The 13,033-nt window shown below is 37.4% G+C and overlaps 1 protein-coding gene across 1 annotated transcript; it reads right to left on the bottom strand.

The window, feature by feature from the left end:
- Nucleotides 1-592: 592 nt before the first annotated feature.
- Nucleotides 593-10,517, bottom strand: gucy1a1 (guanylate cyclase 1 soluble subunit alpha 1). Its single transcript, XM_067498703.1, has 8 exons — nt 10,038-10,517; nt 9,732-9,799; nt 9,115-9,203; nt 8,290-9,005; nt 6,825-7,310; nt 4,953-5,096; nt 3,076-3,230; nt 593-1,910 (listed from the first exon to the last, which is right to left on the bottom strand). The coding sequence occupies exons 1-8, from the start codon at nt 10,269-10,271 to the stop codon at nt 1,772-1,774; spliced, it is 2,031 nt and encodes a 676-aa protein (XP_067354804.1). The 5' UTR covers nt 10,272-10,517; the 3' UTR covers nt 593-1,771.
- Nucleotides 10,518-13,033: the final 2,516 nt, after the last annotated feature.

The following is a 13,033-nucleotide window of genomic DNA, read 5'->3' as shown; positions in this document are numbered from 1 at the left end:
TCATCAACGTCAGGTTTCTGCTTATGAACTCTGCAGCTGATAATACAGAAAAGTACGACAGCAACTTCAAAAACCTGGCCAAAGCATTTTGGGATTGCAATGTATCACTTTTCACCATGTAGCCTTGAAGAAGTGCTTTAAGTTGCATGATAATCAATTATGCTCTAGCATTTAAGTAGTAATATAGTGTTGCAGAAAGTCCAAAGGGAGCTCATTTTAACAACTTTACAGGCTTAAAAGGTCGTGCATCATACAGTGGCACATTTAATAGGCTGGTTGTTTCTTTTATTATCACCAAAATAAATAGTAATTGCCCCCACACAATATTTTAATTAGAAGTAGAACTTGTTCAGTATAAGTAGGCTATATAACCTGAGTAAATCTATCTCTTCTAATGTGCCATATTATATTAGTTTATCTCAATAAGTACTTCGTTTGAGTTGTTTTCCTGCCTAAAAAAGACTGGAGTAATTAACTAAACATGAAGTTGTTGTGAGACAGAAATGTAAATTTGATAATTGCATGTTATCAACTTTAAATGAGTTTCAGTGTGAGCCTGCCCAGACGAAACACTACAGAGTAAGTCACATAGTCACATATTAATGTCAATATTTATTGCGCTTTCATTACATTACAATAATAATGATTAAAGCACATCATTATGAGTGATAGTTTAGTGAACATTCATTGTATTCATGTTGTGCCATATTCCCTCAGTAATAAAGAAGTGCTATGAAACTCGTAATAAATATAATATAAATGTATACAGTGAAAAAAGTAAAAATACATTACTTATGTGGCGAAAATGGAATCTTGGAATGAATTATGTCTAATAAACAGACATTTAAATTACTTATTACAAATATATATATATATATATATATATATATATATATATATATATATATATATATATATATATATATATATATATATATATAGCTAGAACTACACTTCTCTGGAAGAAACTGTTGACATGTAAAATTGACATTGAGCCATATCAAAGGAAACTCAAACATCTGTGATCTGCCTGTATAGTTCCAATAAGGCACCTGAATCTGCTCTGAATTGCTTTATTTTATACTAAATAATGTATTAATTTTAGCTTTTACATATTATTATTTGTCATGAATTTCTCCCCCAGAAACACAAAAAGCCAATTTCACTTTTAATATTGATTTTCTTCTGCCCTCCCAGCAGGTGCTTTAACAGCTACCTGGTCTGGATCAATGTGAGAGAACTGCTTAGATATTTACAGAAAAACCAATCTTGATGGCTCGAAACTCTTTTTAGCAAAATTACACGGAGGATCAACATCCACAACATGTTGTGTATCATATCTACCTATGCAAGATGATGCATTCAGAGTTTATTACAAACCTGCAAATTAAAGACAGCTACAGACTTGTTTTTGGTAGCCTATTCTGTGAACTTTTTAACCCACATTAGATCTTTCATTGTCAATCTACTGTGGGACCTTGGAAATACAGCTACCTTTTATTTCTCAATTTGCAGAGATGACTCATTTGGAAGGAACATGAAAGAAGTGACTGATTCCATCACAACTGTATAAATGGATAAATGTACAGAGACAAGACTCATGTTTGACAGCAACCTGACATCCCTGTAATGAAGCAACTGCAACAGTTTGACTGACAGATAATACCATAAACAACCCAAACCAAAATATACAAGGTATTTGCACTCTATTCACTACATGTGCTTATGTTTCTTCATATTTAATGTTTCTGGGCTGTGCAGCAGCTTGACTTCATTTCACATTCAGTTTTGAAGGTTTGGAGGACGCCTCCAAAAAGTAACAAACACCAGGGATATCTTCTGGGAAGTTGGCCGGAAGCTCCTGTCTGCTCCTGGGAACGAAGACAAACTCTGTGCGATCCTTCAGTAATCTAGGATAAAGAGCACCCAAATAAAACATGAATCTTCAAACAATGTAGCAAATTATTTGACACTAGAAGAAACACAGTGCTCTTCTAAAACCTAGTTTCCTGTGTAGAGCACTTTGGGGTTTTTTCCTCTCTGCAACAACTACTTCTGGAAACAAATGACACCACATAGTACTGGGTCATTAAAATCTGTTTATTTAACCCTTAGATGCACGAGTGACTGGACCCAACACTTTTCCATGAGTGGGTAAAAAATGACCCGTGTTAGAATTTGTGCCACTTTTGTCACTTTAGTTAAAAACTATAATTTGTATTATATTTTGTATTATATTTTTGTCCACACAAGAATGATTTCATGTTTGAAATATTTTTATTTTTGACTTTTGAAACCTTTTAAACATTTTTGAAAATTTTAAAGGAAAATTACACAACAGCAATGTCAACATCCATTTTGTGTGTGTCCGTGTAAATAGTAAATGGACACTTGTGCTTTACAATGTGGCTTCTCATTCACCCATTCACACATACACAACGATGGCGGTGGCTGACCCACAGGGAGCAACTTTTGACACGTAGCCAGGAGGGTCCAGGAATTGAACTACTGACCCTGTGGTCCATCGACAACTGCCTCGCCAGCCGAGATACAGCCCAGTAATTAGTAGTACTCTCTCACGCCCTGTGTGAGAGAGAGTATATGCATATATGTGTGCGTGTGTGTATGTGTGTGTTTGTAAGTCTCGTTTGTTGTCTTCTTGTCTCATCACTGTATGCAGTTGTGACAAACCACCTGTTTCTGGCTGTGATTATTGCACACAGGTAAACTGCATTTCCCACACCGACTGTTGACTTTACGACCTTTGTTACTTGAATGTTTTGAATGACAGGCAAACCCTTTATCAGTATGTAGTATCACACAATAGTCATGAATGAAACACACACACACAGTCCACAGAATATATATTCCTGACGGAATATATCGGAGGTTCCCATGAAATTCCATAGGAAATGAATGCAGGTCATTTTTGACTCACTTATGCAACTAAGGGTTAAGATGGCTGACATTTACTTGTTTTGAAGTTTTTCAGTTAATACATTTTGTGAGATGGATCTATAAGGTGCAACTTTCCCTTTGAATGAAGAAATGACAAAAGGGCGACAATTACTTTACCTGTAGGTTGTAGGGCTGATATTGATTTTTCTAGGTTGGCTGCAGGATTCAAACTTGTTAGCCAATGTGACATTGTTTCCAAAAAGGCAGTAGCGTGGCATCTTTACTCCAACTACACCAGCCAATACTGAACCAGTGTGGAGGCCGATACGCATCTGAATAAACGTGAAAATAAGCAAACATGAATAAGGCTTTGGCTTAGTTTTTTTTTAATGGTGTGCATTGTAGACTTTTGCTCCACAATTTAAAAATGTATCAGTGCTAGCGGTAATATTGTGCTAATAAATTAGTAAGCTTCATTTTTATTTTCTATAATGAAACAAATACTAACTACTTAACATGTTTCTTGTCATCAATTTGTTGTCAAATTCTCAAATTACAGCTTCAAAAAGCTCAAAATACTACAACATCCATTCCTGCAATCGATTTTAATAATATGCTAATGAACAGGTATTAAAAAAGACTAGCATGTAAATGTATTTTTCAAAACCTGCTGTGTAAATATCAACAAATATGCATATTTTCATCTGCTTAAAGACACTAAAACCAACAAAGAATTGCCTCTTGATGCATAATATCTGTTTCTGCAACTTGAACTCATTTGTGTTGTGTTGTTGTGCAAAAAAGTAAACACTTCAGCAAGACACACTGACATGTGTCTTCATTCCAAAATGTTTGGATAATTGTTAAAAATATTAATTTTTATATTATATATTAAAGTTTGTGCTGAAAAACAGGAGCCACTTAATGTTCTGTAATCAGTCTTCTTAGCTAGACAATATCATTTCAACACTGAAAATGTTTAAAATTTAAAAGTTTAAAAGCTCAAAATTAATTGATCCCTATTTTATGTCAAACATTTCCATGTGTTATAATTACTTGAAGTTAAACTTTACTCCAATTACAGAAATTATTCTCTTATAGTTGGGTGCAGAGGTGTTCTGTGCCAGCAGGCAAGGCAGGCACCTGCTTGGGGGCCAGTAGAGAGCCCCCAAGGGCCGACATAAGTTAAATCTATGTACAGCACTGGCTGTGTGCAAAGTTTGCAATGACACTACCAGTAGCAGATCTCCCTAAGATGACCCCGACCCTCACTGTGTTGCAAGTAGCACCCTGGAGTAAACAAACAGGTCTAATGAAACAAAGAACACCAGCTGACTATAATAAAGAGGCGGTATGATTCCAAGAGCAAAAAAAGAATAACAAGAGAAAAAAAGCTAGTGGTAAGATAGTGCTAAGTGAGCAGTGTAGATGATAATTATTAACCATAATAATAAATAGTGTTAGCTAAATGCTGATAGTGTAGCTGTGATTGTGGTGAAGAGACAGTTGAATGACAGAACATCCATTGTCTCTTTTGTTTAGTTTGACATTTAACATGAGTTAAATTAAAAGCTAAAGCTGTGCCCAACTAAGTTAACTGTCAAGCTATGAATGCTAAGTTATGACATTTAGAGGCAAAGAAATGTGTCATCTATACATAGTATTTAATGCACATTAAGCTAGTACAATTGGTCCTTGAAAAGAAATTATTAAAGTTACATTTTAATTAATTTATCAAGGGGGATGCAAACTTTTGAAGTGATGTCATTTTTAGTATTATACTATAACTTGTTTTTATACACTCTGACCATTTTTGTTGCTTCTTATGGTAAAGAATGATTGTATTACCTGAATGTGCAATATTATTATGCTAACTTTTGGGTTAAGTTTTTATCCACGTTAGATAAATGTTACATGGATGAAAAAAATGTTGTTTGGGGGGATGCAAACTTTTGCACCAAACTGTGAAGCATTTCTTTAAAAACTCTTCATATAAAAATCTTATCTGCATTGTTCAAGTTACATAATCCTGTTGAAAAGGAAGTTTACGTCACCTGTATTGGGTCTCCAGTCGGCGTCATAACTTCATCTGAAAGCTCTATCATTTTTAAGGCCATGAGTGCAATTTGGACAGCGTGAGTCTCACTCTCCTTGTGTAAACCACCAGCCACACAATATGCATCACCAATGGTCTCCACCTGAACACAATTTAAGAATGTTAAAATGAGTTGTAACCCTGAAGAAAACAGAATTTAAGTTGCTGTTTAAGCCGCCTAGCATTCAAAGTCAAGAGGTCTTATGTGAATCTAAGCTCACAGGTTATTTCACGTGAAAGTTATAAAAAAAATGCAGTGCCATAAAGAAAATGAACACAATGACAAATGTGATGGGGATATTAATCGAAAGCTCGTTGATTAACAATTTGACTTGCTCTTCATCTTGCTGTGTAAGAAAGAGAGCAAGAAACAAAGAGCAATAAAACTTAAATTGTATTGTTGCTTGATCCCTGGCCATATTAAAAAGTGTTTTCTCTCCTTCTCCTCCTCCTCCTTCTTCTTTGTAAATCTGGACCTGAGAGCACTCAGCAGCTATGTGGCAGAGACAAAGTGAAACTATTTTTAGACTCATACATGTGGAGTGGAAACAGGGTCCTGAAAGAACTTCTAACTTCCTAGTATTTTACAAGATATTTGTCAAACATGTGGCTCTTTCTGTTATGCTTCCTTGACGCTTTGATTACATTATCCAACCTCCCTGTAGATTAGTGGCCCCTGGCAGCCACTAGGGTAGTTGGGTGAGTTACATTCAGTCTGTCAACCCCTTCAAACATATTAAGTAAAGTAGTTGTCGAAAAAAATTAATTTGTAAAGGCATTTACTACATTTTATTATAGTAATTTGACCAAAGATGCTTTATGAAGGAATACTAGATGTCCTTAATTATTCATTTTATGTCAAACTGCAATTGTAGATGCTCATTTTATTCAGTGTTGCCAGCTTGTACCGTTACTGTGGTAAAATTATTTATACAAAGGCAGATTGTATTTTAGTGAGCTACGGGTATAGCAGAGCTATTAGTTACATTGTGGGCTCTCAGCTCATGTCCTCAGCAGCAGGAACGGAACTACAAATATTTATTGGGTTGGCCAAACTTAGGCATACACTAAAAATTTGGAAAAAGGATTTAAAAGGTGCTAAACTCAATTTTAAAGACCTTTTTGGAAATAATGAACTATATATAAGTGGGGGCGGCTGTAGCTCAGTTGGTAAAAGCAGTTGTCCACGGACCACAGGGACAGTGGGCCGATCCCCAGTTACAGCTATATATGTCGAAGTGTCTCTGGGAAAGACATTGAACCCCCAACAGCCCTTTCCCATCCTCAGCTGTGCAGTGACGGTGAAAGCCCGGTAGAAAGTGGGGAGGCTTGTGTCAGGAAATTGTGGAATATAAATTTTATTAAACCATCTTAAAGGTACTAGTCCACCTCATGGCCTCTCCTCTGCTCAGTAATAATTCAAAATCTCAGCAATTTCTTTGCTAAACACAATGTTATTAGAATGGATAAAAACAATGGCCAGAAGAATGGAACTTAAATTGTAATAAATTAGAAATGGCCTTTAGTGTAAGTAAACTAAATCATAAATACATAAAATATTTCACCAGTATGTTAGTGGTGTTGAAATAAGTTAAAAAAAAAAAATTTACAAAAAAAATAAATATATTACAATAAATATAATACAAATGTTCAGTTATGCCAAATCCTCTGGCTTACAAACAGAAGTAGTAAATGAAATTTCCAAGCACAAAATTGAAAACTGAATTCATACTACTACATACTACTACATAATACTTGTGGTGCTCTTGTGATAAAAGCTATACAAATGTAAATGCATGCTCAGTCTTTACAGTATTTTCCATTGACCTACCTTGTAAACATCGAGCTCTCCGCACTGGTGGTCAAACCTCGTGTACAGCTCATTGAGCATGGTGATCACTTGCATCGGGGTACAGCGAGAGCAAACTGCTGTGAAACCCACAAGGTCAGAGAAGAGCATTGTAACCCGGTCAAACTTCTTCGCCTGGACCGTTTGGCCCTGCCACAGCTGCTGTGCCACAGTGCCGGGGAAGATGGAGAAAAGGAGGTCCACTGTCTTCTTCTTTTCTTCCTCCAGTGCTTGGTGAGCATGCTCCAAGGCTGCCTTGGCCTTTCCCAGACGCTTCTTCAAACCGTCCTGGGCTTTGGCTTGTTCACCGACAAGCACAACATCACGCAGCGCGTTATGAATTGGGATGTCTGACAGGTAGAGGCCACGGCCTGTTAGCTCCTCCAGCGTATCCACACAAGGTGATCCCAAAAATAAAATGGCGTTGGATTCAGGAACGTAGATCATCTGACCTTTTAGGTCCATGAGCTGATGGGAAATGAAAGAACGTTTTAGTGGAATGTGCTATGGTTAGTTTGAGTTAATACAGATTTCTTACAATCATACAATATGAATAATGTTTTTTTATACATATAGTTCCACCAAGAAGTTGCATTTGTAATTTGCATGTCAGTAAATATTTTGCACAACTCTTGTATGGATTAGCATAACACTTAGCTCTGACACTTTAAGTTTTTCCTACCTTTGATCACCATCTCACTCTTTCAGGTTCAAAATTTTAAGTTGCAAAGTGAAAAAACTAATTATATAGAATTCCACCAGTGCTCTGTACTTTGTGGTAATACTCAGAAGCATAATTGAAAAACAAATAAAATGATAAAATAAAATAAAAAATTAAATAAAACAAATGAAATAAAAAAACAAACAAAAAAACAAATGAAATAAAAAACTGAATCCAGTTGTAAAGAATACATAAATAAAATACTGGGAATTACTTGTGTTCTTGTAAACCATATAGTTAAGCACATATAAGCACATAACCTGAGCATTTTAATAGCTTACATTTTATTTTTTGTTTAAATTCTGAAACCCCATCCTGGCCAGTTGTTACATTTACTTCCTTCAGAACAGGTAAAGATTATTACCTATTATTGTACCTCTTGTATTATTGTACTTTCATGTTTACTCACTGATACTTTTCTTCTTGTCATAGCGACCAATTCCCATACACCCTTACATAAATAGCACCAGCATGACTGCGCCTTTGATGGATAAAATGATTTGACATTTGCTTTTGATCTCCACTGGGGGTATGATGTTGATCTCTATCTTGGGCCAAGTGCACCCATGAACATCACTAATAAGACTGACTACTTGTAAAGAGCCTGATTTTTTTCTTTTTTGTGTGTGCTACTAGATTTAACAACAAGACAATGACGGGGAGACTTTTCACATTATTTACATCATATTTCCGGTTGTATGTCACAGATACTGTATGTCAGCATACCTTCCCTGTGTTATCTGAGCTGATGACTCCGTGCTTGATCCGAATGATAAACTGTGTGTTCAGCATGGTCACAATACCCTGAAAGGTGCATTTGATCTGGGGGGAGACCATAGTGAAGTGCTCTTGGAATGTAGCTGAACGCCTAAGGCTGTCCTTTCTTGTGAGTCTCTTCCTGAGCCCATGTCCAATTTGAATCAGAACCAAGTCCTGGTCCAGGATCAGATGGAAAGGGAAGATGGTGGAGAACAGAGAGGTAGGAAGAGTCCCAGCTGAGGTAGCCCGCAGTGGACTGGGGCTCAGATTTTTTGCATCCTTAACAACAACTGTGTACAGAAGACTGCGCTGCGGGCTGGACTGCAAGATGCTGTCTTTAGTACTGCGTAGGTCCATCAACACATCCACAGTGGTGTCATAAAGCAGACGGGCAGCAGCTTTGACGACTCCAGGGAAAAAGAGCTCAGTGGTCGGGCGAGGGTTGAAGAAGTAGACAGTAAGCAGACCCGGATCCTTGTCTAAGCAGAGGACCGAAGGTTCATTTACACAATCCTCTCTGTCTGCGTTGGGCAGTGTGCTGCTCTGTTTCAACAACACATTGAAGCTGTTGAGGAAGTCATGGAGAGCTCCCCCCACCACCCTCAAAATGTGTCCATCCTCCTCATAACACATGTTGAAGAGCTCCTCACCAAGAGAAATTTTCAGAGCTTCAAATGGAATCGCTGTTGGATACATACAAATATGAAACCAGTAAATATGTGAAAACCTTCACACTTTTAAAACACAAAATGTCATAAATTTTATCATTTTAGTTTTAAATTTGAAATATACCTGTTTTGCTCGAGTATATGCTCATCATCTCCATTAAATGCTCTGGTTCATCACTGCAACTCTGATAGTCTGTGCAGCAAATTACTTGACTGGAAAGAGAGCAAATATCAGTCAGACACACACCACTGCTCAGTGGATCATACCTTTTCTAATTCAGTCACAGAAATACATTGGAGTGGAGATGCAGCTGCCTTTTATTTTATTATCAGGTAATTTACTAGATATTTTTCTGATTAAAGAAAAAACAGTTTTTTGCCAACAGTTCAAAATCCAGTTTATTCTCATATGCCAATATAAAACCAAATTCTCACATCAGAGAAGCTGTAAAGCTCTGGCGGAATATTTGCAATATGTGCTTACAAAATAACATTAACATTAACTGATTATCAAAAATTGTTGAAGACATTTTGTCAACTACATTTGACTGTGACTCTAGCAGAAAAACTCTGTTAGGAATCTTGAGCCAAATGAGGCTGAAACATCCAAACATATTCATTGCTATTGCAGGAACACATGCTGTTGTAACAGACCTGTAATTTACAATAGCAGATGTAGCCTGAGAGGACAAGTTGGTATTGATGTCTTATTGGCAGCTGAATTTAAAAAAGACACGTTACCTTTCAGTGTCCCTGATGTCACCTGATGGTCTCATCACTCGTTGGAGAGCAGTATGCAGCCTTTGAAACTGCATGACAAAGTGTTGAGCAAGTTAAAGGTCGTCCTCTGCTAAGACTTAAAGGCAGCTTTCATTACGGAGGCATCAGTAAAATGAAGAAGGCAGGATTATCTTAAGTGAATGAGATAGTCCAGGTGTCACTGCCTCGAGGCAGACATGCGACAAACCCAACTACAGTCACATAAATTGTTTTCATAATCCATGCAGAGTTGCATGAAGTGAATATTAATAATACATTTTTACTCACCTCGGGACATGCCAATTTTCGGATGCTCTCTCCAAGTGTATGCAGGTTAACTTTGGCTCTGCTCGGCTTCTGACGAGGTAAATCCTCACCTATTTTTCCGTGTACGTCCTTGGAAATGGGCAATAAATCCGCGGCGTCAGTTGAGCGCTGCTCAAAGTCTCCGAGCTCATTATTTTTGCTGGAGAATGGACAATCTCCAGATATCTTCAGTTCTTTCAGCTTTGCGCAGAACATTTTTCACCCCGCTGAAATCTCCTTGATTTTCTTATCTAATTTCGGAGGGAGACAGTCGGGGTCGAGCAGCTGCGATATCTGGCAGAAATTCCATCATCTGTTGTGCTCATCCAGGATACCTTCCCCGCAACCCGCTGATTCAAATGATCAGCACCAAAGGCAGGGACCACATACAATATTCATTGAAAACTGCATGGGCAAACGATGGCAGGGAACTACCATTACCAAAAGCCAATGAGAAAGTGGAGGAAAAATAGCAGTAGGCCAATCCATGGGCAAGTGGGGCTGGTGTAGCTGAGCAACCTATCAGCAATGAGAAATTATTTCCAGGCGACTCCTCGCATGCAATGGACTTCTTTTTTTTAAATTTAGATCAGCTTTTGGACTGGGTCCTATAATATGAAACTGGCCCCTAACATACACGAATAATCATATTTCTATTCACATAAGGAGTTTCCACTGCAGTGTGGTGCACCGTGTGTGTCGCCTTTGTGCTTTTATGGATTTTCCATCTTCATCTCAACAGAATACTAATACTTATATATATTTTTATTCACATGAGTTCATTCTGTTATTTTGTTCAGATTTCATACCCTCTGTCTCCCTGTATTGCAAATTCCGCTACCCAGCTGCACCCGCTCCATTTCCCTCATGAAATCCCAGTAAATTAACGTCTGTCTGGTAAGGATTGGATAAGATTATAAATGGCAGGTTCGTTCAGTGCTTTTTTGTGTTTTAGGCGGAGACGTTGTGCACCTGTTATTTGTGGACTCTAATCCTCTGCAGGAGCAGCTCCTTTAGCACAATCTGTACAAGCTTTCTAAACATAAAACACGGTCGGTTCTAATAGGTCAGACACATTAACATTGCTAATTATTAACTCTAGTTTTGTTATTTTGTGGAGCTATATGATTATTTTCATTGTGAATTTGCTAAACACTCAGTTTAACACTGTATAACCAGACCTTTTTTTTGTATCATATTATTGCATCAATGTTTGCATCAAGGTTTGCATCAATGTTTGCTTCCTGTTACTCTTGTAGCTTATGCAGAATCCCTGTCCCTGTTGTTCTTTTGGCATCTTGCTGAATGTCTGTATTTCTCCGCTTACCGCTTTATTATTTAAGTGGTGCACTGTTGAGGGACAGGAGGCTAAGAAACTCTAGAGATTTAGAAAAACACTGAATATGATTTATCCTCGTAAATAAATAAAGCAACATTAAATTTACCATAGTCTTACCACTGTTTCCACACTAGCATATCTCTGTTGACTCTTCTCCAAGTATTTTAATAAACAGGCTACACATGACTCACTGGCAAGATTTGGTTGCAATCTCTGTGGGTTTGAGCACAATGTGATGTTTGTTTTACCTAAGATCATGCAGAATGGTTCAGTGGTGATTAGACATGTTGGGTGATATTAAATTTCCCATTCTAAATAGCTTTTATTGGCTATAATGAGGCTACAGTGCTGTAAGCCTCACTTGGTCTGAAAAGACAATTGCTTTGTCTACCAAAATCCATTTCATAGTTTAAATAATGAACAGCTTTGTCACTTGGGAGTTTTCTCATTTCTGGTAGGATAACCATGAGCCAGCACACTGCTTACGTTGGCTGCCTTTCAAAAGCAAGGCCCAAGTTGAAAACAGTAAGTTTATAGGTTAGAGATTAAAATTAAAATTAAAAACTGCCCTTTTAATTTTGTTATCTTTGCAACTTTAGCAGTGCAGTATTTGCAATCTGCCTTGGGGTTAGGTTATTGGAGTTGTTGAAAAATTCATTATAGCCAAATCAAAATATTCAGTTGAAATCAGCATGTCTGCTTTTTATGTCAGAAAGTTAGATCAAGGAGTAAAGAAAAACATACAAAATCTTACAATTATACACCCTGCATTGATCACTGAGAGGGTTTAGACAGACTCAGCTGACAAAGGTTCTTGAATCTCTTATTTTTAAAGCCATATTTTAGAGAATTGGTTTTTAAAAGAACCAGTTGATGGAGATCAAATTAAGATGAGTTAGTCAGATAATTTATTTTTGTCTTTTTACTTTTACGTTTTGAGAAATGTATTAGATCTATCTGAAGCAGAATCCATAACTGAAGTTGAATTTAATGGAGGAACCAAAATATTTCTAGCACACTTTTTTAAATTTGACAAAACACTGACAAGTATCTTCGTTCATTGTGGCAGATGCACCCAAATTTTGTGTCAGCCCTTTCCATTCAAGAAGAAAACCTGCAGTGACATTTTGAAGCAGATCTAGCAGCCCCTTTTCAGGTCTTAGTGACCTGTCTGCAACCCCAGAGGTTGGCTGTTGTTGCTGTATTCGCAGTGCCAGCTGCACTGCCATGACCAGGCCACGTTGGCATGATTATCTACGACATGGAGGTTCTGATCTGTGCCAAGTTGAGATAGTGAATAAAGCTTCAGACCAGAAAATCCCTGGGGTAGGTGTCATGGCTTTGTGTTATTCTGTACCGCAGGTGAATGAACAAAACAGCTGGTCTACAAAATGAAAAGCAGTGACCGATACTGCGATCAGGACTGAGGCACTTTCTTTGGACTAATTGTCCCCCCCTTTTTCCTTAAATAACATGTTGGTGACTGGGGGGAACAGAAAATAGGTACAAATGTTTACCTTTATCTAAAGACACATCATCTTTATCGTCTCAGTGATCAGAGAATTAAGCTGAAGTTGATCACTGGACTTGTCCTTCAATTGTAGCTCTTTGAAGTCTGTACCGGCCAGATGTGGCCAAA

This window comes from Channa argus, chromosome 3 (genome assembly GCF_033026475.1).
Source record: "Channa argus isolate prfri chromosome 3, Channa argus male v1.0, whole genome shotgun sequence".
Lineage (NCBI taxonomy): Eukaryota > Metazoa > Chordata > Actinopteri > Anabantiformes > Channidae > Channa > Channa argus.
Note: the sequence above shows the minus strand (reverse complement) of the source record. Positions and strands in the feature narration are given on the sequence as shown.